At 32.4% G+C, this 27,945-nt stretch overlaps 2 protein-coding genes across 3 annotated transcripts; one reads left to right on the forward strand and one right to left on the reverse strand.

Moving 5' to 3' along the window:
- On the reverse strand, positions 1–27,818 carry LOC144843567 (propionyl-CoA carboxylase alpha chain, mitochondrial-like). 2 transcript variants are annotated; one of them, XM_078700401.1, is made up of 21 exons: positions 27,722–27,818; positions 22,445–22,543; positions 21,797–21,913; positions 21,485–21,598; positions 20,770–20,823; positions 20,151–20,319; positions 19,708–19,786; positions 19,516–19,618; positions 18,849–19,026; positions 16,846–16,913; positions 16,500–16,643; positions 16,073–16,219; positions 15,673–15,748; positions 10,597–10,707; positions 9,867–9,969; positions 8,998–9,100; positions 7,328–7,426; positions 4,557–4,610; positions 2,567–2,707; positions 2,045–2,122; positions 1–727 (listed from the first exon to the last, which is right to left on the reverse strand). In XM_078700401.1, the coding sequence occupies exons 1-21, from the start codon at positions 27,761–27,763 to the stop codon at positions 659–661; spliced, it is 2,148 nt and encodes a 715-aa protein (XP_078556527.1). In that variant the 5' UTR covers positions 27,764–27,818; the 3' UTR covers positions 1–658. The 2 variants fall into 2 exon arrangements, with proteins under 2 accessions (XP_078556527.1, XP_078556528.1); XM_078700402.1 differs by lacking the exon at positions 22,445–22,543 and having other exon boundaries at positions 27,722–27,803.
- Positions 13,084–14,043, forward strand: LOC144842433 (allatostatin-A receptor-like). The gene has a single exon (XM_078698880.1). The coding sequence runs from the start codon at positions 13,084–13,086 to the stop codon at positions 14,041–14,043; it is 960 nt and encodes a 319-aa protein (XP_078555006.1).
- Positions 27,819–27,945: the final 127 nt, after the last annotated feature.

The following is a 27,945-nucleotide window of genomic DNA, read 5'->3' on the forward strand; positions in this document are numbered from 1 at the left end:
TCCTTTTCCCTGACTGCAAACTTTATTGAAAAGAAGTGACCCCTATTGGAAATAGATTAATAAATAGCAATCTTTATAAAAATACAATATTGTTGTTGTAGACAATTTTAACATAAACATTATTATTTTTATACATAACTTGGCCCTTGCCAATTATATAACTAATAAATCTATACAGTAGTGGAAGATCATATTAGACTGTGCTGTTGTATTCAACATGTCCACATTATAAAGCCTGTTTTCCACTAAACAAATTTATTTATAGAGAATTTGTTTCTGAAAACAATTTGCCAGATGAGAATATGAAGCACACAAACTGATACTTACATCTTGCATAGTGTCAGAATATTAGGTACACAAACTGATACTTACTTGCCTAGTGTCAGAATATGAAGCACACAAACTGATACTTACATCTTGCCTAGTGTCAGACAGCTTGATGCTTTGCTCTAATTGTCATTCCTATTTACAAATTGTTTAACGGATTTCAGTTTTGTAAACATTACAGGAAAAATCATTTAGCACAAAAACATGTTTTAATAAAGTGAGACCAACTTAAGTTTAGAATTTATAAATACCACTTAGCAACTCAATACACACATAGAGTGTGTGAATTGACCCATAATTATAAGTTCAATGTGAACTAGCATTAATGTCTTTATTCCAACTGGATTATTACATCACCCTCTCCAATACTATCACCAGCATCAAAATTCACTGACTTAACCTGTAATGTATAAAATATCCACATTATAATTAATAAAATAGACTAATTATTAATAAATGATTAAATAAACTTTTGTGTGAAACAAATTATTTAAGAGATAGATTAATAATTCAATAAGAATGCCATATCTTTGGTGGAATCACGCCCCTATTTTTATCCTTCCTAAAACATCATACCAATTTAAAGAAATTACATCATTATTTATTATTTAATTATCAATATTTCATTATCTAGTTTATACAAATAACATCATGATAATAATTCATTTTAAGTAAAAATTTACATTCATCAAATTTCATGTAAATAAAAACCGGAAATCTTTATATTAAATCAAAATTCAGTGTAATACAAGATTACTGTCAGGGTATTATATTTTGTATTATTAGTATTAGTAATTATTAAAAAAAAGGTAGATTTTCTTCTGTGACGGAATAATACTTGATGATTTTTTATTAATACAAAGAACAAGGTGATCATTAGTTTCAAGTAAAACATTAGAATTCATCAAATTTCGTCTAAATATAAACCGACGATTGTTTTTTTAATTGTCTATATCGAAATTATTTAAATAACTTTACGGTAAAACAACAAAATTACTTTTTTCAGAAAGGATGTGGCAAAGAAGGCTACAGTGAAAAAATACAGTCAGAATACAAGATTGTGAATATTGAGTTACTACTCAATCCTAATATTTTTCTGCTTGTAGTACTTTAATATTTAATATTGAAAACATACTTATTTCTATTAGATTATAAGTAATGAGGTACACTAATAAAGTAATTGTGTTTCTATTCTTAATAATGAAAAAGCCATTTTAGATATGGCATTGAACAGGAAAAATAACAATCCTAATAACAATGTTGAATGCACGCCTACTCTACTAATTTATATAATTATATAATGCACTCTAATATTATTAGTATGAGTACTTAGGACTAAGTGAACGTATTGGAGGCACAGAATTTTAAATGTTAATGGTATTAATGAGTTTTTAACTTGTATATTCGTTTATCAAATTTATTCTTTATTGATATTTTTACCTATAATGTAAATATTATGATCAAATTGTTACTTAATAATAATTTGGAATTAGTGGACAAGTATTTCCTACCTACTACACTATTTAGTCCCCAACTAGCTACCCAACAACTATCTGTCCAAAAACTAGCCCCTATCCATCTCCTCATCATTAGAAGTGGGAAGGAATTGCAGTAATGCTGAAACATCAATTAGTTAATTACTTACAATTCCTGTTTCTAGAAACATAAGGACAGGGGCACTATAAATGCTAAAACATTAAAAGTCAGTTTTACTTACAATGCCCGTTTTTGCTGCATGTAGACTGTTGTGCATTTTCATAGCTTCTACTATACACACCTCTTGACCCTCATAAACCTAAACAAGCACAATATCTTAGTGATTGATGTGACTACCTTAAAATTTAATATACTGAATTCAAGTCACTTTCTAATCTGACAGATCACCGTTTTCCACTATTTTAAACCATCATCTTCAATGGTCATGCAATGTTAGTGCAATGTTGCGGCAGTCAAATATCATATCAGTTTTAGGATTTGTGATAAATTGCAATAATTGTAATAACAAGAACTTTTTTCAAAATCTATTTGAGGCATAATATAGTGATAAACAAATTTTAACAAATTTCGCTGATTATTTTTTGGTGGGATTTTCATGTTATTATCATTTGAATACAGAATATAAAAAAATAATTGATATCCCACTGCATTGAGAAAGCTGCAAAACATTTAAAAGTGTACACTTCCTCCCAGATCCAGCTAAAGGGTTATCTTTACATTATTTGAGTAATGAGACTGTTACCTTTTCCCCCACTTGGACTGAGAGACTGAATAGTTTGCCTGGCATAGGAGAAATCACTTCTTTACTAGTATCTGGTTTTTTCTTCTCTGGCATTAGTGATTGTAATTCAGCAATAGCAGTTGTCACAATATTTATGGGATACTGAAAATGTTTTTAAAATACAAATAAAACCAGTCATTTCAATAAAACAACAAATTATTTAATACTAGAGGGTGAGCTCGCTCCCCCTCTAGGAAGTGTAGACGATGGTTCTCGGAATGATAATGTTCTTCTTTTACGTTTTCTGTCGGTTACCATTATTGAAAATGCTTGACATTTGTAAAACTAAACTATTCTGTTTCACAGTGTCTTAGATGATTAATAACATTTTAAAGTATAGTCTTTATTATTTGGTAGGGCCCTTATAGGGCGGAGGTGGGGAGGCGGAGTTCATTTGACTCGAGGGAGGGGCTTATTCGAGGGATATATGTTAAATTTTTTAGTTTTAATAATATGGTAACATTTATAATCAAATGAAATCCTCTATCTAATAGATATGAAAAGTGGTAAAAAAGAATAACAAATGCTCGGTAAATTGTAGATAACAGTGCGATGAATTCTACTACAAATAGTATAATTGTGTTATTATAAATGTGGATGGGATGGACATTTATTAGATAGTTGGGTTGGCAGGGGGGGGGTGATTATTATTCAAAGTGATGTTTTATTGTAGAGGCGTTTATTCAAATAAATATCATCCTAATAAGTATTAATACATTATTTAATTTAAACATCTTTTGAAACTAACTGCCGTGACAGAGTGGGCCATTTCGGCCCAAGAAAGAAGACATTACGGCTTGCAACATGGGCAGACATCTCGGTCCTAACAGGACACAGATAGCCTACAGTTATTCCTGCCAGCTTACTTAACAAAACTCAGCTATCGGGATTTCACTCGATTAATGTCTTATCATCAAATCTCCCTATGTAATTTTATAATACTATTCCCCACAATATATTCCGATTCTTTATGGCGAATATTTAATAATCTTTATTAATTTGCAGTATAATTTTTATTTTTTAACTACTGTACCTTTCACACGCGTGGTCCGTTCCTAAAATAAACAAAAAACTAAAATGGCTATGACTAATGGCCAACTTAAGCTCCAGTCCTACTATAGTATCTGTTTTTTTCTTCCGTCTTCCAAAGGGACACTGTATTGATTGATGGAAAGTGCCTGTTTCCAGTCACCTTTAGGGTCAAATCTATTATTTTAACTGCTCCCTTGTGTATAAAAGAGAAAATAGTTGAAACCAAGTTGTTAAAGGTGAACTTATCATAAACCCGGAAATAACTTGACCGCCAAGAATTGAAATTGAGTAGAAAATCTACTGTTGAAATCATAAATGTTGTTAAAAAACTCTTTATAATATCTTGCTAAGATAGAAATATGGAAAAATAGCGGCGAACTGCACATTAATGTTATCAAATCTACGTTTCGCGGTACATCTGAGATAGATAAGGTAGGTATCCAAGGCGGAGATTTGTACCGAAGTTTTTGCATTGTGCTCGCCTATGTCAGAATTAACCATAATTTATATATAGATATTTAAAAAAATTATATGTTTGCGAAAAAAATGTGTATATAACTGGTTCTCAGAAATAAATATCTACAATCCCAAGTCATTGTTGCACTAAAGTGAGTTTTATGAGAGCTGATGATTTAGTATTTTATTTAGTATACAGTGCATGAAGCAAGTTTACATCACAGAATATACATTATAAATAACTTTTTCTACAAAGGGGAAATTCTGTTCTGTTTTAAACATCAAATATAATTGCTATTATTTTCTAGCATATTCAAGTTTATGTATTAAAATTTAAAATAATTAATCTATTCACTTTGTAACATATAATGGATGAATGAAATTTGGTAATAATCTGCTCATAATTGAATGACCATAGTAAAAAGAAAACTTAATTAATTTAAATAAAATGTACACAACTTACTATTGTTCCTTTGAATTGAATTTTCAAATTACCAGCAGCATCATGAGAAATTACCTTAAAGAAAAAATAATCATTGTAAATTTATTCATCATTATAAAACATTTACATAGAATTAAGGATAAAATAAAATGGTATGCCTAGCCATGTCTAGTTGTTGAATCCCAGTTTGTTGACTAATGGAAATTGGTTAACAAAGATTTTATGAATTTCGCGTCTTTAACATAGGTCGAAAACGAAACAACATTTTAAATTGAAAAAGTGTAATGTCATAGTGAAATTAATTTTTATCACATATTCTGGAAGGTGATGAGGCTTAGATATCGGATCATGCATGATCAATATGGCTAACCGGACATTGTGACATCATCGTATTGCCACTCGAATATGATATATAGGATATTTGTCTTTTTCGTCATAGCTCATTAAATTTAATCCACTTATTCTTTTTCCATTTTCCTCCAGATTTTGATAAAGGTCAATCAATTATCTTTCGCATGATTTACCATTTTAAAAATTTTTTTCAAAAGCGTGAATTACTTGGGTCACTTATTTTCATCATTACAGTAAATTTCAATTTGTTATAGATCCTCAGAATGAAAAGTGATGCTCATGATTAAAACGTTTTCTGGAAGCTGTTGAAGTGTAAGATATGAAATCATGTACACATTTTGCGCATCGGATGTTGTGGCGTCATCCTATGTCCAGTTGAATTATAAAAGTCATATTTCATCTTTTGCGTCATAGTTCATCACATATAAACAAGCACGTATCTATATTCTACGTATCCAAAAGTCTTCAATACGTTAATATGTTGTTGCTCAGATAATTCCCTAAAAAAATTGCTATGTTTCATTTTGATGACTTCATCATGTTAAAAATTGGAATAAAAGGCGGGTCCCATTATTTTCACCTATGCTGCACTGTACGTAGTATGTATACAGTATATAGTGTATACAGTATATAGTGTCTACAGTATAATAGTGTATACTGTATACAGTATATAGTGTATACTGTATACAGTATATACTTAGACACAAAATAGAGAGTACACTAACAACATTTTATTTTCTTCAGGTCACAATGGCATAATCGTTTTTCTGTGTGCAATATTCTGACGTGGACAAGGCATTTGCGCGGCGGATAACCTAACTCTTCCATAGTGACAAGTTCAAATCTAGTTTTATATCATGATAGCCTGTCATTTGTACGATAGTCAATTTTTACAGCTGCAAGACTTTAAACATACGGCAACCCACGATATTCAAATTTTTTATAATGATGACATAATATCATTTTGTATGTCAAATATGTACATCAATTCAAATCTACAACTCATTGGCTTCCATAATTATTAAGTTAAAAAAAGTTCATTCTGAGGAGCTATATGAAATTAAAAAGGTACATTTTTATACACATTTGCCCATTGGAGAGCACATGATTTTCTGATATAAGTTTCACATGCACATGTGTCGTTATTTGACATTTAGAAATTTATCACATAGGGTATAAAGAACAAAAATCAATTGTAAATTGCGTTTTCTCGCGATGAGGAAAAAGAAATGCGCATGTGGTGAAACGATAAAATGTCCTGAACCATGCTCTAACTTGATTAGAAATTGATTTTTAGCATTTTAAATGTTGACACGAAATGTCCGAAATTGTCTATATGACAGTTTCAACAATGTATTAAAGTGCAAATGTTTAGTGTAGTACATTTGTTAACTATAAAACCTAAAAACAAACAAATCTCCTCTTTGCATTTCCCCATCCCTAAATGTTAAAATATTTATAATGAATTCTGTATGGTATTTCTATCAATTGGCCTGAGTTTAGCAATATTCACTGGACCGTGTAGGTATTGAACCGCTTTACATTCACTAATGTTGAATCAGACGTTTGGCCACATTTCTTTCTGCGCACCACACTTTAGTTGTGCAAACTCCTTAGATTATAAATATTATGTTTGTCCCCCTCGAAAACCCAGGTCTTGAACTACCCGATGTTCATAATTCTATATTGTATACTATATAAGATCTAAATTTAGTAATAGTTTAGTCATTTATATTGTTACTAACAAAACGTGATTGTGATAATAAAGACATGATTTTTCAATATGAATGTTATAATTGTGTACCATCCAAAATTGTGGGTTTGGTACCATACAATGAACAAAATTGTCATTTCAGTAAATTTGATTCAGGATTTGGAAAATCACTGTGTGAGGACGACATAGCGTACAGTCCTGTGGTACACATAGCCATCCATGAATTTTAATATTGTTTGAAAATACTGTATAGAGAAAAAAGATAAAAATATAAGAAAATAATGAAAAAGAGAGGATAATTATATAAAATAAATATAGAAACAGAAATAAAAAACAAGTTGTAACTGAGGAATTGGTATTGTTCAAATTGTATGAATGACATTGACAGGAGGAAATATAATGGTGGTAAGTGTTGGTGGTCACAATAAGAAAACAAAAATGTTTTTTTTTTAATCAAAACTTTTCCAGGCTTGTTGTAACTTTGGTTAGCATAATGGACCTTTCTCTGAATTGGTGCAGCCTACTTTTTTGATGGCATCAAAGCTGCATAGCGTAATGCATATTATATTAAATTCTATTCTATTCTAAGTATGCTCAAAATTAATTTTAATTAGAGCATGTTTGAGGTCATTTAACAAATTTGATGCACTGTTTTTTTTGTGCACAATTTGTGTTTTTTTAGCCTTTTTTTCTCGCTAATCACAAGCAAAATAAACACTTGCTTTACCTGAACACTACATGCCTGACCATCAACCTCCAGATCTAATAAATCAGCAGAAATTGACCAGGATTTGTTGACATTTACTATTCTGTCTCCTATAATCACCTATGGAGAAACAAACAGATATTACAATTATACCTCTCCTAAAAAAACAAAAACTGTAAATATACATATTTAGAAACAAGTCGAATTGTGGCATACAACATTGTATAACATGTATTCTGAAAAAATAATTTTCCTGAAAGTCAAAAGGTTTCCAGCACTGTTTCGAAAGGTGAAGGGGACAAATAAAAGCTCTCTGAGCAATTTTAGATTGTTTCATTCGAGTTTGAGCACATTCCACTCTGTCCCAATTTCTGAGAGATTGTCTCCTTGTGTCCTGTTGTCTCGCAACCCTGAATTGGCCCACATTTCAATGTTTTTTTTTTTCATAAAAAGTCAGCAAACCAAACTAACTTAATGTGAACAGAACCTTAGCAATTCTTCAGCTTACGGCATTAATTAACTATTTGTATGGCAGGAATTTACGTTGTGGTATGAACTAAAGATTTGTATAAAATAACTAAGCCTTTTTATCATTAATATGTCTGCAATGTATCCAAAGGAAACCAATAAATCTATTGCATTTATAAAATGTTTACAAAAATGTAAAAACTATCTAAAAAAATACTAAGGTCTTTGTGAAAAGAGACTCTTTAAAGTAAAATATTATTAATATTAAAGTCAAAATAGATGGGTTTTTTCTTAAGATTAAAAGACATTGATTTGCATTTAGAGGCATTGACATATTCCAAGTGTCGCACCAGAGAATGAGTCTGTCAACGTCTTCTTGTAACAACAACAACATATCATTTAAGGTTTGTATAGACTTAAATAATTTAATATCGTCAGCAAACATAAGAATGACGAGGAACAAAAGAAAAATCATTGATAAGAGGCTTCAAAATAAACCCCTGAGGTACACCAGATAAAACTGGAAGCCATTCAGACGTGTTACCATCAAAAGTGACTCTCTGAAACCTGTCCGATAAATACAGTGACTTGTAAAAAATAAAATCATGATTTAAGCAAAATTTTTGGAGTTTGAACAAGAGCAACTTATGGGAGACCCTGTCAAAGGCTTTTGCCATATCTGTATCAACTTCGCATTGACCCTTTATTTATTTATTGCATCATACGCATATGACAACAGAACAGACACATTGGACCTTCCTGGGTAAAATCCATGTTGATGGTCACTAATAACTGGTGATATATGATTACAATTTTGGTCATGTACAATTTTTTCAAAGACTTTAGAAATAGTAGGCAACAACGAAACCGCCTCCAAATCTGTCACATTATTCATCAAAAACACATCTAATGATACTGGTAATGTTTTCCAGAGGATTAAAAATAGCTCTTTGCCAAGTAGACCAGGGTTTTCCTTTTTATTACACAAGTTATGTGCAAAGATATGAATTATTACGACGATAGAATGAGAAAATTACACCTCTAGATGGCTAGAAATTGCAATCATAATCAACACTACAGAAAATATATAAACAAATTTGGGACCATCGGCATCCCCACCCTAAAAAATAGGTGATGGGGATATGTCCCATTGTCCTCTGCACCATTGGCACTGGCAGACAGAGTAACCTGTACGGCATAGAATGAATCCTTCAATTGCTTACTTTGTAACTTTTCTCAAGGTCTTCTACTTGCACAGATATATTTTGATTTTCAATATTTACAATGAGGTTTAAAACTTTCTGAGGTGATCCTTTACAGCCAATTCTATAAAAAAAAAGAAAAACTACAGTGGTTGTGTGGAAACTGTCAATATTTTAGTTGCTAATTTAACTGATTACAAATTCATACTGTATGAAATAGTTTTTTTTGATACAGAGTATCATAACAATCATATTGAAAACAAAATTATACACTTTAAATAATTAAAGGCCTGAGGCCAGACATAACAATTACAACCCTGAACTGAACTGAACACGTTTTTATGCTAATAATAATTGAATTGATGATTTTGGGGGTGATACTACTATGTATTGATGTGTTGCTGTTTCATGATAATGATGCTATACTAATTGCGAAACTGCACATTAATAACGCTGTATAAATGATATTGCTGTTAATGTATCAGTTTTTTATTTGAAGATGGAAATGCTGATAAAGATAATATGACTAAAGCTGCTTTTATATAGCAACTGGATTCGGTCCGGTGCCCTAAGAAAAATATCATGGAAAATGGGTTCAGTGGTAAAAGCATAGGATCATTCACACCAACGATTTGAAAACATACATTTGGACTCCGAATTTGGGGCGATAGATCAAGAAGCCATTTGATTTCCGAAATCGTACAATTTGTTCTTTTGTCCAATCAGCAGTGAGCATAAATTACCTTGATGTGAAAGCATGTTCAATGCTCACGATATTTTCTCACAGCACCAGAATCGGGGCGCAATGTGAAAGCAGCTTAACTACTAAACAATTATAAAGTTTTCTTTGCCAGTCTTAAACTAGCAACAAATTAAACAATGTGACATGCCTGGTTTGATTTAAGAATGTTCTATCCTTCAGCAGCTGTCTCATCAAAATACTTGTTGCCATAGAAACAAGCTGTAGTTGCTCCATTTCAGTTAATTTGTGTCCTAAATTAGAATAAAAATATATACAAACATTAATGTAAGAAGCAAAGGAAAATATTGTGGAAGCAACATTAGATGTATTCTTCCCAGCCAGTAAAAACTAAAACATGAACTAGGGGTCAAGTGCCCAATATAGTGCTCAAAGTATTGAGGCTTTGCACTGTATAACAAGTAAATGTGAGCATAAGCTCAATTCCTGCCGAAGAAAAAAATATCTGTGGATTGTATCCTACAGTATATTTTTCTTACAAAAAATATCTATCAGCAAATTCTGAGTGCCAGATTCGCATTGTTATTAATTAAACTTCATTCCACCTGCAGCCTCTTTAAATAGAAAAGTAAATTTGTCAACTTAAAAAATATTCTCTCAATTAAATATACTAATTTTTGATCAGTAACAAAAAAATCTCCGAAAAGGGCAATTTAATTTAATACTGACACAGTTGAATTTGTTTGGAAAGAAATATCAAATTATAGAGTAGTAGTTATCCAATACAGTAATTAGTTGTCAGTTCAGAGGCATACTAATATCTGCTTCTGTTTGATTAGTTGTGTGTGATTAGTTGATGGTTGACAATAAATCACTTTTGACTTTTATAGTTTACATTATTGATTTAAAAAAAAAGAAACCTTTAAATCCTTCTGGGTATTCTTCTGGAAGGAAGTTGGTAGTTATAGCACCATCAATAAATCGTGGATGAACTAACACATCTTGTAGAAGGGAAATATTATGGGTAACACCTAAAATAAAAGAAATAATAATTTAGTACATTAAAAAACACTGTTTTATTAAACTTATGTAATAAATTGTATATATAGTGCTTTTCCAAGCTGATCAAAACAGTTCACAATAGATTAATATGCGGTAACATGCAACAATCTGGCCGACGTCCTATCTATAGTGCAGGGCTTGAGGTGGACCAGTAATACGTGATAACACTAGTACTCTTCCGAAAGATGCACTGGGTTAAAGTTTAATACAAGCATTTAGGCAAGTGAATAACCAATTATGCACCTCCTTGGACATGCTGCTACATCACATAATTAAGGTGGTCATTTTAGTGCCTTTCTATTTAGTTATCCGCATTTAGCGGATAACTCCTTGTAACTACCCTGTTTCATCATCTTTTTTTTTTCTTTTTTTTTTCTGTATTCTTCTTTCTTTCTGTCAATTTTGTGTCTCGCGTATCTCAAAAACGTGTAAACATAACATATAACTTTGTCAACATGTGGGCATTTACGTGAAATTGTGCACCTGCTATTGTGAATGACGTCACAGTTGCGCAACAAGACTTGCGCGCGTTTTTACGAATTTCGCGTATTTAACATAGATCGAAAACCATATAACAATTGAAATTGAAACTTAACAAAAGTTTAATTTACATTTTGCGCTAACTGACTGTGGAAAAAAAAAGGCATGTTTCACACGAAGTTACGCACTTACGCACGTTTAAAATTTCATATTTTCAATTTTTTACGCGCGCGGTGCGCACGTAGCGTTGAATACAATTTTTTTCATGTGATTTGTGTTTTTCCAGCCTTTTCTAGTAATTTTACCAACTTTTGAACAATTTCGACTTAAAATTACGTCATACGGGCACGTCAAATTGGATAATTTACGTGTGTTTTTGATGAAAAAGTTCAAAAATTTGTCAAAATATGTTAAAATTATACCTTTTTGAAACAGTTTCTAAACTAAACGGTAAAAGTTATTTTTATTTTGTATTCTGGAAGACGATGAGTTGTAGATATCGTATCATGCATCAATATGGCTAACCGAACATTGTGACGTCATTGTATGGCCATGCGAATATAAAATATAGGATTTTTGTATCTTTCGTCATAGCGCATCACATTTAATAGAGCGCATCTCTACTTATCCGTTTTCCATTTTAACCCAGATTTATATATTATCTAGGCCAATCAACTATCTTTCGCATGAGTTAAAAATATTTAAATTTTATGACGTCATCATGTCTAAAAATGAAAATAACGTGGGTCACTTATTTTCATCTTTACAGTAAATCTGTTATAGCTCGTCAGAAAAAACGTGATAATCATGATTAAAACGTTTTCTGGAAGCTATTGGATTGTAGATACGAATTCATGTGAACATTTTGCCAATCAGATGTTGTGACGTCATCATATGGCCAGTTGAATAAAAAAAGTCGCATTTTCATCTTTTAGGTCATAATCCATTACATTTAAAAGAGCGCGCATCAATATTTCACAGATTCTAATTTCTTCTACACGTTAATATGTTGTTGAGATAATGTCCTTCCGAAATTGCTATCTTAGTGTTTCATTTTGATACCGTCGCCATGTTAAAAATAGGAATAAACGGCGGGTCCCATAATTTCACCTATTCTACACTGTATGTAATATATACAGATTACCGTTTGCACTGTATATACTATATGACACAAAATTGACAGCAAGTCAGCAATAACAGCATATCACATTCTTCAGTTAAGGTCATAATGCCATAATCTTTTTCTGTGTGCAAAAAATCCAACGTATGACGTGCACGCGGCGTATGTCGTGCGGATAACTAACTCGTCAAAGTGACGAGTTCAAATCTAGTTAAAAATTAATATCAGGGAAGAGTGAAATTACATTCGATCCTGCTATTATGACTAATTACCAAAATAATACATATAAAGTGTACTGAAAATTGAATGTTGCTGAGCGTCATTGGATCTCAATTTTTAATTGAACCAATATTTCAACAAATCTTAATTTAATTTCCTGAATCACCAAGAAACTGAATTGTTTTTGTCAACATTTTCACCATCTTGACCATCATAATGAGGACATTTCATTTAAATTACTAACTAATGTGATATTGATGGATTTATTGATAATTAATGTTGAACCATGACGTGATTATAAATATTGCAATGTGCAAAGTATCAATAGATACATTCAGTGTTGTCATGATAGCAAAAAAAATACAATAATTAATACATTTGGTACTACAAGTCACTGGTTTTCAGATGAGTATAAACATTTCAGAATTATAAATTATTTCCCAAATACAATCTGAAACTCAATTGATGTGGAAGTTGTGAAATCACAACATTTTGACATTATTCTAAAGATAACAAATTCTGAGAAATGAGTCTGGAATTAGAAAATGCATTTGGTAAAGAAATACGGAAACAAGCAGAAGTGTGGCTATGTATATATGCAGTGGTTGGCATTATTGGTATATTTGCAAATCTATTAGTACTTGCTGTGTTTCTTGTCATTTCAAATGGTGGCAGAAATATTACTGCAGCACTCCTCATTCATCAATCAGTAGTTGATCTACTTTCAAGTATTGTATTTCTACCTTTTTATGTTATCCCAGAGGGATGGTTAATTACAAATAAAGATGCCGGTGATGTATTTTGCAAAGGTCGTTCAGCTTTCTGGGTGTTAGCAACTACATCAACAATGAATCTTGTGTTAATTACTGTTGAACGATATTATGCCATTGTTCATCCAATCAAGCACTATGTTCATTGCAAAAACATAAAGTTATGGCGGTTGTTGCCAATAATTTATATTTACGCTTTATTCGCCCAAGGTCATCTGTTCTTTGTTGCACAAATTGACGAAGACTTTTACTGCTATTATAATTGGAGTAATACAAATGAAAATCTTCAAGCTATCATTGGAATGCAGAGCTTTATTTTTTCATGGTTGATACCAATTATAATTATTGTATTTGCTTATTCAACAATCCTTCTTTCAATACGAAAAATGTATTCGGAATTCCCCAATGGTGATGGATCTGGCGGCAGCAGGCGGCGGTTCATTGCACACAAAAACCTTACCAACACTTTTATCGCTGTTTCCATTGCATTTGCTGTTTGTTGGACACCTGATATGTTTATATATCTTACTCATAATGTCAGCTCTGGTACATTACCAAAAAATATGGAAAATGGAGTTGGTCATCGTTTAACAGTGTTGTTGGCAGTTTGTAATATGGTTGTTAATCCCTTTATTTACACTTTTAAATATAACAAATTTAAAACCGGTCTATCTAAAATGTTCATTGACATTAAAACAAGTTCAAGACAAACATGAATATCAAACATTACGGAGGTTTCGCAACCTTACGAATACGATAACGAAAACTTCACACATTTGTGAAACTTTTGAGCTGATCCCCATTTCATATTCGTGTTGACGAATATCACCAGTCATATTTGTAACTACAAAACGAGTATAGTTTTTGATCTATTTTGCACATTTTGCATTTGAATCAGGAATGATTCAAGATTATAATATAATTATAGATTTATTGAAAATAATTTACTGAAGTAATTTACTAAAATGCCAGGTCAATTTTGATAAATAGCAGTTTTTAAAGTCCTCACTCGCTTTGATGTTACGCTAGGCCTAGGCAGCCAAGCACCAAGCAACACGCTTTACCGCAGTCATATTTTGGACGGCGCCCTCAATATTTCGTTGCCATGCGAAACAGATTTTTACTGGCTTACGAAAACGAATATGTGTGCATGACGTATCCGTTTTCGTTATTGTATTCGTAAGATTGCGAAACCTCTCTAGTAATGTTACAGATTGTCAAACTGACAAATTATAGATATTAAGAATTTGAATCTACAATTATAAGTAAATTATATTTGATTAACTTCTTTACTCAATGAATTATTATTGTTGTAAATAGAGAATAAATTATGTCCACATCTCAACAAAAAAATATAATTTTGAAATAAATTACTTGTTGCATTATGTGTGCCAAACAGAGAAATCATCTGCAGAAACTTAGAAAAGGTATTTTAAAGTATGTATTATTCAGAAGACATTTGATGGACATGTTTGGTTTCTTTTTTTATTATTGATTATTATTATTATTATTATTATTGATTATTATTATTATTGATTATTATTACAGGCCTATATTTGAGATACTGTCTTCATCATTCCACATCCGTAGATAAAAAACTAAAAAAATTAATGTTTTCACTAAAATAAAGACAAAATAATAGTAAATATGAAATGGCAATTTGAAATTAGTAACAGTATATAAATATATTTTGTGATACTTGTTCTTGTGAGATACTGTCTTTTTATATCATTCCACTTCCATGGAAAAAACTAAACAATTAATGTTTTCACTTATAAAAAGACAAATAAACAGTTAAATTCAACCAAATCTCATTGACTTCCAGACAACTTTTTTTGCTTTAAATACAGTTTTTTCAGATTTCTATTCAATTATGTGAAAAATAAAATGGCATATTCAACAAAAACATTATTATCATGTCAGGGGGACAATATATCTTTAAAGGGTAGCTCTGGATACCTGGTATTATAGTACCATTGCAACAACATTGATAATATAACCCTACTGGTGTTACTGTACTTGTTCATAACGTTATAAGATCTAACTTTCAGATAAACTGCTATTTTGTTGGTTTTCTTTCCTTCTCAAATTATAGATGACATGGTTCTTGTGAGCCATCTGAATTTGACACAATATCCTCCTGTGGCATTGTTTGTGCTTTAAAACACAGAATAATAAAAACTATAGTCACACATCTTAATGTTTATGAAATGTACTGTACAGGGTGAGCAGATATTGTTTGAAAGCCAATGTGAATAGGATTCTACATGACCGTTCAATGTCTTAATCCTGTATACATTTATTTATTTCCTGTATATATTTTGTCACATTTTGTTGGTACCTACCTCTTATTACATATGAATCAAGGGCCTTTTTCATAGTGTCTAATGCTTCCTTTCTTGTAGATCCGTATGTTACAAGCTACAAATGAATAGACAACAATCATTGTTGCACAAAATAATGTATAATTCAATTTAAAAAACAAAACCCACATTCAGACATCTTTTGCAATGTGTGGTATAAATCAAAATACTGTATCAGAGACATTTTGACTAAGCAATTAAATGATCACAAAATTTGTGATATCACAAAATACATCATGGATAGTGACTACTAACTTCAAAAAACATTTATTCAGCACGAAGTCTAAAACCCAGATGAACAATTCATTCAATTGGTTAGTATAGACACAATTTATTGAACAGTATCCCAACATCACTATAAACTTAATAAGAGTATTGTTACCTTTGATATCATAGGATCATAATAAATGCTAATCTCACTGCCTTCTGTGATGCCACTGTCAACTCTAACCTTTGGTATATGCTCTGGTTCCGTGTACTTGTAGAGTCGACCAATAGATGGCAAACCAAATGTTGCTTTGTATGGATCCTGATAAATATAAATAATAAATTGAGTCTTGTGCAGATAGCTATGTGGATATGAGAATTCATTCAGACACAAAAAACAATTTAAATATTTGTTTTACAATGAGATATGTCATTTGAGTCAGTCAAAGAGTGTAAATCATGTCATGCATACTTTAAATGTTAACCAACAATTAGATTCTCTAAATCAGGATCACCACAAGCTGGGAGTAATATATATTTAATCATACTTTATTTCATGTAAAGCTTAAAAAATGGAAATCATAAACAGAAAAAAAGACTACCTCTGCATATACACGGCACTCAACTGCCCAACCATTAATTCCTATATCATCCTGTGTAATTGATAGTGGATGACCCTTGGCAACACGGATCATTTGATGAACTAGATCTATTCCTGTAATACATTCAGTAATAGGATGCTCTACCTGTAAAAAAGTTTAACTTGTTATAAGTGCATTCTGTAGAATGGTTGACTTGAAAAGAGTAAGAATGTGTTTTGAGTATTGCTTTATTGAAAAATTGAATTTTAATTGATAATTAATTGGGTTACATTCAATTATTATATATACAGTATATGTACTTGTTTTATCATTTGATTATTACAAGTAGTAGATAACCAAAACTAACCTGTAATCTTGTGTTCATTTCCAAGAAATAAAAGTTGCGTTGTGAGTCAACAAGAAATTCAACAGTACCTATAACATAAATTGTGGAATTTGAGTAATATAATAGTATTAGCAGAAATTCAAGTTTTGGTCTCTCTTGATATATTGAAATAGGAATTAATCAGTGAGAAGATGTCCTAGATATAACCAAGTAAAAAAACATAAACACTAGCCCACACTGAATCAAATGGATTCTATGTATGGAACTATATATATCTATATTATAAGTGAGAGAGTTTGTAAGTCTGTCTGTCTGTTTGTTCGTTATACAAATTGTTGTTACTGCACGTAACCTTACATATGGGGTATCAAAATGACCGCAATTGTACTGGGAATGTTCTAAGCTATATTTGACCATCATCCGTCATCTAGGATCCAAGTTAGGGGCCAAAATGTGGTAAAAATGGTCCACTTTCCCCACTTTCGATGTTTGTTCGTTATACAAATTTCTGTTTCTGCATGTAACCATACATATGGGGTATCAAAATGATCGCAATTGTAACGGGAAGGTTTTAAATTACATTTCAAAAAGTCCGGAGATTTTTTGGAAGAGGGGGGGGTTGGGAGATAGGGTGTGAGAGTTGGGGTTCAGGGGATAATGGGGATTTTGCTTAGGTTAGGGGTAGTAAGCTATCAAATTGACCAGAATTGGGGTAAGAAATTATTTTAGTATTTTAATTATCACTGGGAAGGGGCTGGGAGTTTGGGTTGGGGATGTAGCAAGCCTATCACCATGACTGAAACTGTACTGGGAATGTTTTAAACTACATTTGAAAACTGCCACTGAGGGATTATGGGTTGGGAGTGATGGCTAACATTATTTGTGCTGGAACCGTCTTAAACACATCACCCAGTATCTGGGGTGTGTTGGGAGGGAGGAGGGGGAGCGGAAATACTGGCGTAATGAAGTAGCCTATATGATTGGAATTGTACTAAGAAAATTTACTACATTTGAACTGTCCAGGGGAGGCGTTAAGGTTTGTTGATTGTGGCTGGGATGGTAAGAGGAGAAAGAAGGCTGGAGACCGCAGTTTCAAAATGAGATATTTTTATTATCAGCCAATATGACACCTATTCATTTACACAGTTTTTCAATGTACTTGAGTGTGGGGTATTGAAGAGGGATGGAGGTTGGTGAGTATAGGGAGATACTGGCGTCGGGTGTTGTGTACTGAGAAGGGTTCTCAAAACTAATTTTGAAACCCGCCCTGGGGCGGGTATAATTGCTAGTATATTATACTTTCAACTAGTCTGTCAGTTTATTTGTTTGAACCTTTTAGTTAGATCTGTAATTTAGTATAGATAAATATACTTCTTTGGTGATATTTAAAAATGTGAATGTAATCTAGTGACTAGTAATCATTCAAGGTGTGGATTCCTTACTGACAGTCCATTAACTTACTGACAGTCCATTAACCTAAAAGTGTTTCCCTCCGCGCCTTTGGGCAGTTATATTTAAGAGGACAGAAGCATTATGAAACTGTATCAGGCTAAAGCTTATACAGTAGTTTACTAAGGCTGAAAAAATGGGAATTTGTAAACTTGGACTAGGCATGCACAAACCCCAAAGCATGTCTGGGAGAAGAGAGTATATGAGATGTATGCAGGCAGTGTAAAACCTGTTTAGTGAACCATCTTTTTGTTTTGACTGTCAACATAGGCCGGGTAGCGAAATAGCAACGTCAAGGATTAACAATTTCACTGCCTGGTGTAATACCATAAATTTATTATTGATATAATGGTCATAACAATCCTTCCTCTATGGTAAATATTTTTGGCAAATGGTATGTATAAATGAAAAATTGTTTGATTAGTGAGTACGTTTGCTGGCGGCTGGGAAATTATAAATTTTGTTTACTGGAATAACACCTCTACCCTGGAATATGTACAGTACTATACAGTAGTTTCAGTTTTTTTTTTATTAAGTTTGATCATATTTTTGTTCTGTACAGTTAGGCCACGGACCTGCTGATTGATAGTCTACAGCTTTGGCAAGCGCCACTGCTTGTTCACCCATTGCCTTTCGAGTTTTTGCATCTAAAAATGTGCTGGGAGCTTCTTCAATGACTTTCTGATTCCTCCTTTGAATTGAACATTCTCTCTCATTGAGGTAGACAGCATTTCCATGACCATCACATAATACCTAAAGTAGTATTTTCAATCAACTATCAGTTTTCTTGTAAAGAACAGATTATGTTTAAATGACAAGCATAACATTATTGTAGACAAATGAAAATACTGTAAATTATCTTTGTGTATTGCAAATTACAACAGACAACAGAAAGAGACATAATGTGAAAATAATACCCCCTAAATTTCGAAAATTACAATGCAAAAAATAGGACATTAATAGAGGAAACTTATTACTATATTAGGTGTTTGTAAAATTACAAGATAAGATACCAAGAATTGTGAAATGTTAGGAAAAGAAGATTGGTTCATAGTTCAAGTATCATTGTACAAAAGCATGTAACTTCAATTTACAAAAAATTACATTTCTTTTGGTGTTCTGCTGTAAAGAGACTCGGGACCTAACAGTCTCCATCCATAGCAATCATATTATCATTCGATTGAATTTTCTTTTTTTTGTAAAAATGAAAAACGTACATATGTATGAATAATACCAGCTAACCTGAATTTCAATATGACGTGGGTTATCAATAAATTTTTCAATCAGTAAACGATCGTCTCCAAAACTTGAAGCAGCCTCTTGTGTAGATAGTCGAAAACCTTCCCTATATCAAAATAAATGCATATATTTAATATCCAACTGATTATTAAAGGGCCTAATCAAGGTTATATTGTGAAAAGTTTTATGTTTTACCTGAGTTCAGTATCATTCCAAGCTATTCTCATTCCTTTACCTCCACCACCTGCTGAAGCTTTGATCATTACTGGGTAACCTGAAGCAACAACAACATACTGTACAGTAGCAATACATATCTAAGAATTCTTTTGCTTTATCAAATGAATGTAATCTCAAAATTTCAGTCAGAAATATATCAATAAAAAAAAAAAAAAACATTGATGAATGAACATAAATTTAAATTAGAGTATAGGCATATTGATAGCAGTGTAATCTCAATTATTGCTAATTTACATTTTGATTTAAAAACAAAAACTGAAAACTTGTCTCTGCCATTGAATGGTGGTCCTTCTTAGATATATTTGCCAAATTAAAATACTCCATGACTTTATTATTTATTATTATTTAAAAACAAGTCAGAATAAACATTAAAGGTTTTTATAAATAAAACAGGAACTAACCTATATCTTTTGCATGACCTATAGCCTCTTCTTCATTTTTAACTACCCCGTCAAATCCTGGAACAATATTGACATTAGCATTTTTAGCAATCTGTTTACTCTCAAGTTTATCACCCATTGCTCTTATAGCACCGTCAGGTGGCCCAATAAACTGTACACCAGCTTCTGCCTAAAGTACAAAATTATGATTCATTTAGTAAGACCATGTACCTATAAATTAGATTTAATTTATAGGTCCATGGTATGACAAAGTTCATATCCAGTATTGCTTTAATTTTTTAGCTTACATATATTTCAAACTCAAAGTGAAGGGATAGTGTATAACAAAATCAATGGGCGTAAATAGTTCCGAATTTTATTCTTGATACAATTTGTTTTTATTTTAATAATTTTTCAAAATACTTTTATCAGAGTTCGCTTTTATTACATTAGGGCGGAAAAAGACCGTGCAGAACACGGGTTATTGTTAGTCAACATGAAAGTCAGTAAAAAAAAGAATACAAACTGTATATTTTTTTAACTTTTTTTAAATTTTCATATTATCGTTGATGTTTCTCAAAAAGTTGTGTGTGGACATTCTAAAGTTTGCTAAAACGTTGTAAAACACCTGATAACATACCAATCTCCTTGAGAATTCATTATTTTCTGAAAGGAATCCATAACCTGGATGTACCTGCAATGCAACATTAAACAAACTTTGTTATTTGTTTCACTTTTCTTTTACTTACACAATTGTGCTTTTACTGTAATACCTCATTGACATATTTTACTATTTTGTACTGTATATTTAACTTTAAGAATTCAAATTTCTCAGTGTCTCGTTATTAGTAATTTCTAACTGCCTAGTACTCAGGTTATACAGTATGGATCTAATTGGTTCAGAATTCAGTGTATAAATTACCGGTATATGTGAGCTGCTATAAGTTTCAGTTAAACATACGTAACCAAATACCTATCATTTACAAACTCTTTTTGACATATACCACTTTTACATATCAATAGTATCAATCTCACACAATGAACTGAACTCGGAAATCATCTCCATACACTAGGTAATAAACTGTGAGGTGAACTCTGAAATCTAAAATTCTGCACATTTTGTACACAAATCTTTGGTGTTTTAAATCATTATTCAATCTTATCGTAATGTTCACAAAGTTTGTAAGTCAGGATTGTTTATACTACCTGTTTACCCAATTCCCAGATTGAATAAACTAGAGGACCAAAAATTCAGCTTGTGCAGAGTTGACTTTTCAGAGTTTAGCTCAGTGTCATAGTGTGAAAGGGTAGAAACAATAAGATCTGGGGTTCATTAAAATAGCATATATACGTACAGCCTGAGCTCCAGTTTGTTTGATGGCATTCATAATGACATCCATATTAAGATAGCTTTGAGCTGATGGTGCTGGTCCAACGCATACAGCTTCATCTGCTAAACGAACATGCAGCTGGTAAATTTAAAAAAAGAAGATAAAACAGTGGCACAGTCAGTTTATAGTTTTAACAGAGGATAACAAAACCAGAAAAAAAAACTATATTGAAACATATTTCTATGAGTTGCATTAATATTCTAGAAAAAGTTCCATAGCTCCTAACATTGCCCAAGTTTTAATGTGTTATTGTATATAAAATAAATTATATCTTACCGAATCGGAATCAACATCACTGTGAATGGCAACTGTTTTGATTCCCATGGCTCTGCAGGTGTTAATTACACGGCATGCTATTTCACCTCGATTTGCTATCAGAATTTTCTCAAATGTCTATGAAAGAAATATAACATCATATACAGAATCACATACTGTAAAAGTAAACATAAATGTACTGTTTTCATTGGTTTCAGATGTGAAAAAATGCAATTTAAAATAATACAAAAAATCCATTTATTCAAGAAAATCACTCCTTAAATGGTGTTAAACAGCATCATATCCACCAGACTATACTGTACCTATGGTATACAATCTTGTGTTATTATCTTTTATAAAACAACAACCAAGAATTAAGTATTCACAATATTTTCTAGAAAACCCCACACTGATAATAAATACCCTATTTTTAGCAAATATTTCAAATTTGACATCAGTTCTGAACATGCTTGTTTACAATAGGAAGCTTTCGATGCTTACGACCAATAGTTATGTCATGTTATTCACACTGTGTGCAGGCAAGGTTTCCTCCATTAATTTCTCTACACAGTTTTTGTGGATTCTATTCTAGGTCCAGTGACGAACAAAGGAAACACATTAATATGTACAGATACTAGGTTGCTGCAACAGAATTATATATAAACCTACTGGCTCATCTTTGTCTATCTTAGTAGTAGTGTACAATTCAGCATTATAGGCTGTTGAGTAAGTCCGACATCGTCTTGTAATCACACAAATACGATTTAACTAAAAAACAAAATTTATAAAGTTTCTATTCATTTAAATTGTTTTTTTATCATTTAAATTAAAGTTAATATCAAATAAAAAAAGTAAACTGTATAAAAATGAAAAACGAGAAGACAACAACACAGATGGAGGAATGCTATCATATATTTATACAGGAACAACTTGGGCTAGGACAGTACAGAACAGAAAGGAATGGCAGAGGCAGATGGAGGAATGCTATCATATCTTTATATAGGAACAACTTGGGCTAGGACAGTACAGAACAGAAAGGAATGACAGAGGCAGATGGAGGAATGCTATCATATATTTATACAGGAACAACTTGGGCTAGGACAGTACAGAACAGAAAGGAATGACAGAGGCAGATGGAGGAATGCTATCATATATTTATACAGGAACAACTTGGGCTAGGACAGTACAGAACAGAAAGGAATAGCAGAGGCAGATGGAGGAATGCTATCATATCTTTAATACAGGAACAACTTGGGATAGGACAGTACAGAACAGAAAGGAATAGCAGAGGCAGATGGAGGAATGCTATCATATCTTTAATACAGGAACAACTTGGGCTAGGACAGTACAGAACAGAAAGGAATGGCAGAGGCAGATGGAGGAATGCTATCATATCTTTAATACAGGAACAACTTGGGCTAGGACAGTACAGAACAGAAAGGAATAGCAGAGGCAGATGGAGGAATGCTATCATATCTTTATATAGGAACAACTTGGGCTAGGACAGTACAGAACAGAAAGGAATAGCAGAGGCAGATGGAGGAATGCTATCATATATTTATACAGGAACAACTTGGGCTAGGACAGTACAGAACAGAAAGGAATAGCAGAGGCAGATGGAGGAATGCTATCATATCTTTAATACAGGAACAACTTGGGATAGGACAGTACAGAACAGAAAGGAATAGCAGAGGCAGATGGAGGAATGCTATCATATCTTTAATACAGGAACAACTTGGGATAGGACAGTACAGAACAGAAAGGAATAGCAGAGGCAGATGGAGGAATGCTATCATATCTTTAATACAGGAACAACTTGGGCTAGGACAGTACAGAACAGAAAGGAATGACAGAGGCAGATGGAGGAATGCTATCATATATTTATACAGGAACAACTTGGGCTAGGACAGTACAGAACAGAAAGGAATAGCAGAGGCAGATGGAGGAATGCTATCATATCTTTAATACAGGAACAACTTGGGATAGGACAGTACAGAACAGAAAGGAATAGCAGAGGCAGATGGAGGAATGCTATCATATCTTTAATACAGGAACAACTTGGGCTAGGACAGTACAGAACAGAAAGGAATGGCAGAGGCAGATGGAGGAATGCTATCATATCTTTAATACAGGAACAACTTGGGCTAGGACAGTACAGAACAGAAAGGAATAGCAGAGGCAGATGGAGGAATGCTATCATATCTTTAATACAGGAACAACTTGGGCTAGGACAGTACAGAACAGAAAGGAATAGCAGAGGCAATGTAGAACCTAGACTACATGTTAGGTTATATAAATAACTGCATTTAAAATAATTTGTAAATCCATTGTACAGAAGGATTATTACTCTTAAAGTACAGTGTTTTTAATGTTAATGTTATTATTTATATCATGCCCAGAACTCCAGATGAGATAACATGCTTAAATCTTCATCCAAAATGGGAGATCAAAAATAAAAAAAAAACTTCAAAATTAAGTCTATCATGTATCATGCCTAGAATTGCCAATCCAGGTTCTTGGGGAGTATTTATGATTTAGGATGTATTACTTAATAATGATTAATGATTAATCTTAATTTACAGACCCATTGACTAACCCCCTCTTAATTACAACATGGCGAAAATAAATTTATTATTATTAAATAATAAACAGTGTTAACAGAAAGGAAATACTTAATTACCGGTAGGTACAGAGCCGACATAATTGTTTATGCAACCACTTTAGACCATAACTGTTAATATACCTGCTCCAACAATAGCCACTATTGTAACTTACAATAACTGTTTAAGCAGGGAAGAGTTAAATTACAATTGTAATTTAACTCTTCCCTGGTAAAAGTAAGAAATGAATTATTATGAAGAAAACAATTAACAGACACTTTTGTTGTAAATAATTAGCAATCTAAAACTAAACCTAATGTTACTATTACAAAATTACACTGCAACACAGAACCAGACCCTCTTAAAGTGGAGCTCCACCCAGAAAATTGCTATTTTTCATACACTTCAACTATTCTTTAAAAATATCATCCCTCATACTTCATATTTTTTTGACAATTTTTTCAATGAGTATGATTTTCTTGAAAATCACGCCTTTTTGCGTTTTTGGGGATACCTTTGACGGGAGAAAAGTATATTAAAACATTCTGGATGTGACCCTATCATGTTTCACAGTGTAATAAGTGATTATGAGATTATTACTAAAATGTCAAATTTAACGAGATTTGAGAAAGACGTGGCTATATATTCAATAAAGCTAGGCCTAGGCCTACTAGAGTCTAGGTATGTAACGATGCTGCTTGGCCTCTAGCTGGCTGCCTGATAGCCTTACAGCAGTGAAGTTTGTTCTGGCACCCAATCTCGGCCTACCCATGGGCCATTATAGGGTGCCTGAATAGTTGCTTTTCAGTCAGACATAAGCTTCCACATCCGTTACTATTCTTTACTATTCTGAGCAATACCAGTCTTGTTTTGTAGAGAATTTTGTGTTTCACAATTCTTAATGTGCGAGAAAACCCAGGAACGATAAATGGGACGAAACGACCAAGCATTTTCGAACCCATGACTACCAGTCCTACCTAAACATGAATTCAAGCCTAGCTAGCTAGGCTGAGCAGACGATTTAGCTAGGCCTAGCTTAAAATTAATAAGCAATTTGATTAAGATTATTATGCTGTTGTTGTACAGTGCAAATCATGATGTTACATGTAAATTATGCTGACATTTTTATCGGAAATATTACTTGGGCCTAAACAAATCGTATTAATTGTGTGTATAAACAGGGAGTTGTAAAAATTATTTTACAACTCCCTGGTATAAAATTGATAAAATTGATTCACCATTTTCCAACACATAATTTACCAAAGGGGAGACATTTCACCAACGCGTTCACCAGCGACTAAAACGCGTCAGCCGCTAAGTGTAACGCGTTTTGCGACGTATTGTAAACTAATAACCCCTAAGTTACTGAAAAAGTGTAATGTAGTAAAAAACACTATTATCTGACCGATTTTTTAGAAATTAGTTTTTGGAAAATATTGCCATATCTTCCCTGTTTTTTGTATGTAATCACTTTCAATTAAACATACTTAAACATAATATAAGCTGAGAAAGTCTGAGTGTAGCTCCACTTTAATAATTAATTAATCTATTGTTTTGATAAATTAATTGAGAGTGATTTTTCCATAATCTTTTTACATACATATGTTTTACAAAACCTATACAAGAATAAAATATGTATATGATACATTGTTATAATTGGTAAATTTTGAACTTTGACCCCTTATATCTTGCTTCCTATTCTGATTGTTTACCTTCGATATTCGTAATCTACGGAAAATTTTTGTTCAATAACAATACTTTTCAAAACATTTTAAATGATACTGAACAAGTGTGGCCAACGATCGAAATTAAATTTGTAAGGCGGCAGCACAAAATTATGCCAGATTATGCCAGGCACAATTACGGCCAAAAAACAAAAAGATGATAGATCTTCAGGTTTTCGCCGAATTATGCTAGATTGTGTAAAAATTACGACAGATTTTTTAGAAAATATGCCAAATAATATGCTAAATCGTGGTGAATATGCAGTAGAATTGCATTTTTCACATAATGCCAGATTATGCTAGATTTTTCTTAAATTATGCCTAGCATAAATGCTAGATGCCAGATGAGTCAAAATTATGCTAGATAGCATAATTATGCCAGATTTGGCCACTATGCACTGAACTCGCTGTCAACACACTGCGAAATGTTCGCCATCTTATATTTAACAATTAATTGCCAGAATGTATTCTTCATTTTCCCCAAAAAATGTAGAAACTGTAGAGGGCAGTGTTATAACATCCAATTACACATACATTTAGACAAAATATTTTTTTATTGTTAGTTTTGAAATGCAAGAACTTTTTTTCAGCTGGGGTAAGAGGTTAAATTAATATTTTATTATTAATATTATTATTATTCAAAACTCACGCCATATTAATAGGGCCTATCAAATAAAATTATCTCGGTCACTAATCAATACATTCACTAAAACAAAAACAAATCATTTTCTATTTTTTAATACAGTGAGATAGCAATTTGGGGTGCAAATTGAATTCAATATTTGCTATGATGATAGACGATTTTGTATTTTACATATTGAAATTGAAATGTGCCTATGGTTAATAATTTTTTTATAATAACAGTGAACAGCATTGTTTTTAAAAAATAAAATGTTATATGTACGGACTCATATCATCGCCGTTTTGATATGTACAGCTGGTTCTTTATAAAACCACTCTCTATAGTTTTAAAATAAAAACAGAAAATAAAACATACATTGATTTCTGCCAATTTTCTGATTCTAAACCAGCCCCAATTCGAAAAAGGTAATTTAACGGTGGCTAAATCATGAGAACATGTTACATCATGGCCCAATATTGTATGATGTGGGTGTGAGAAAAAATTTAGGTGAGAAATAAAAGTTATAACATTGTGGTGCGACACTGCAGTAGGGCCGTGATTCCTCCTTCTGCCACCGGACTAAAGTGTTAAAGTCTGGTTTTATGCGCGCTCACATCTCATATAATTCTAATCCGATCCTAGCTAGCTAGGCTAGGCCTAGTTCAGCTTAAAGTCTAGTTTAAGCCATGCATGCAGCAAGCAACCTCAAACTTGACATTTGTTATAAAATAATAATAGGCCCTTATGTGTACCATCAGTGAGCCAATTAGGCCTAGGGCCTAGGTACGAGTTTTAGCCACATTTGGGTATTGGTTGGATGGCTACTACTACTATACCTACTAGGCCTAGGCCTAGGTATGACTAATAAAGAAGGTTTTGCTAGTAGCCTAGGCCTAGTTGGCTGGTGGTTTCGACAAAAAAATTGTATTATTCACTGAAAATAGAGCACTGATATCTCAAGATGTGTTCATAAGTACACACAATTATTTATTATAACTACCTTGTTACAACAGCGAAGATAGTGTCTAACAAAAACTGACATTATTGTTGAATAATTGTTCAGAATACTGTTTGCAGCAGCAGCATGTGTGACGTCGTGTGAGTGTAAATACGTAAGAGGAGGTGTAGTCGTCACGGATGGATGAATGAATCCCGTCATCATGGGAACGCGAAAGCGTTTCGCCAAACTCATCCTAAACTCCTTCTTTGGGACACCCATCCCTA

The sequence above is a fragment of the Antedon bifida genome, chromosome 5 (assembly GCF_963402885.1).
Source record: "Antedon bifida chromosome 5, ecAntBifi1.1, whole genome shotgun sequence".
In the NCBI taxonomy this organism is placed as follows: Eukaryota; Metazoa; Echinodermata; class Crinoidea; order Comatulida; family Antedonidae; genus Antedon; species Antedon bifida.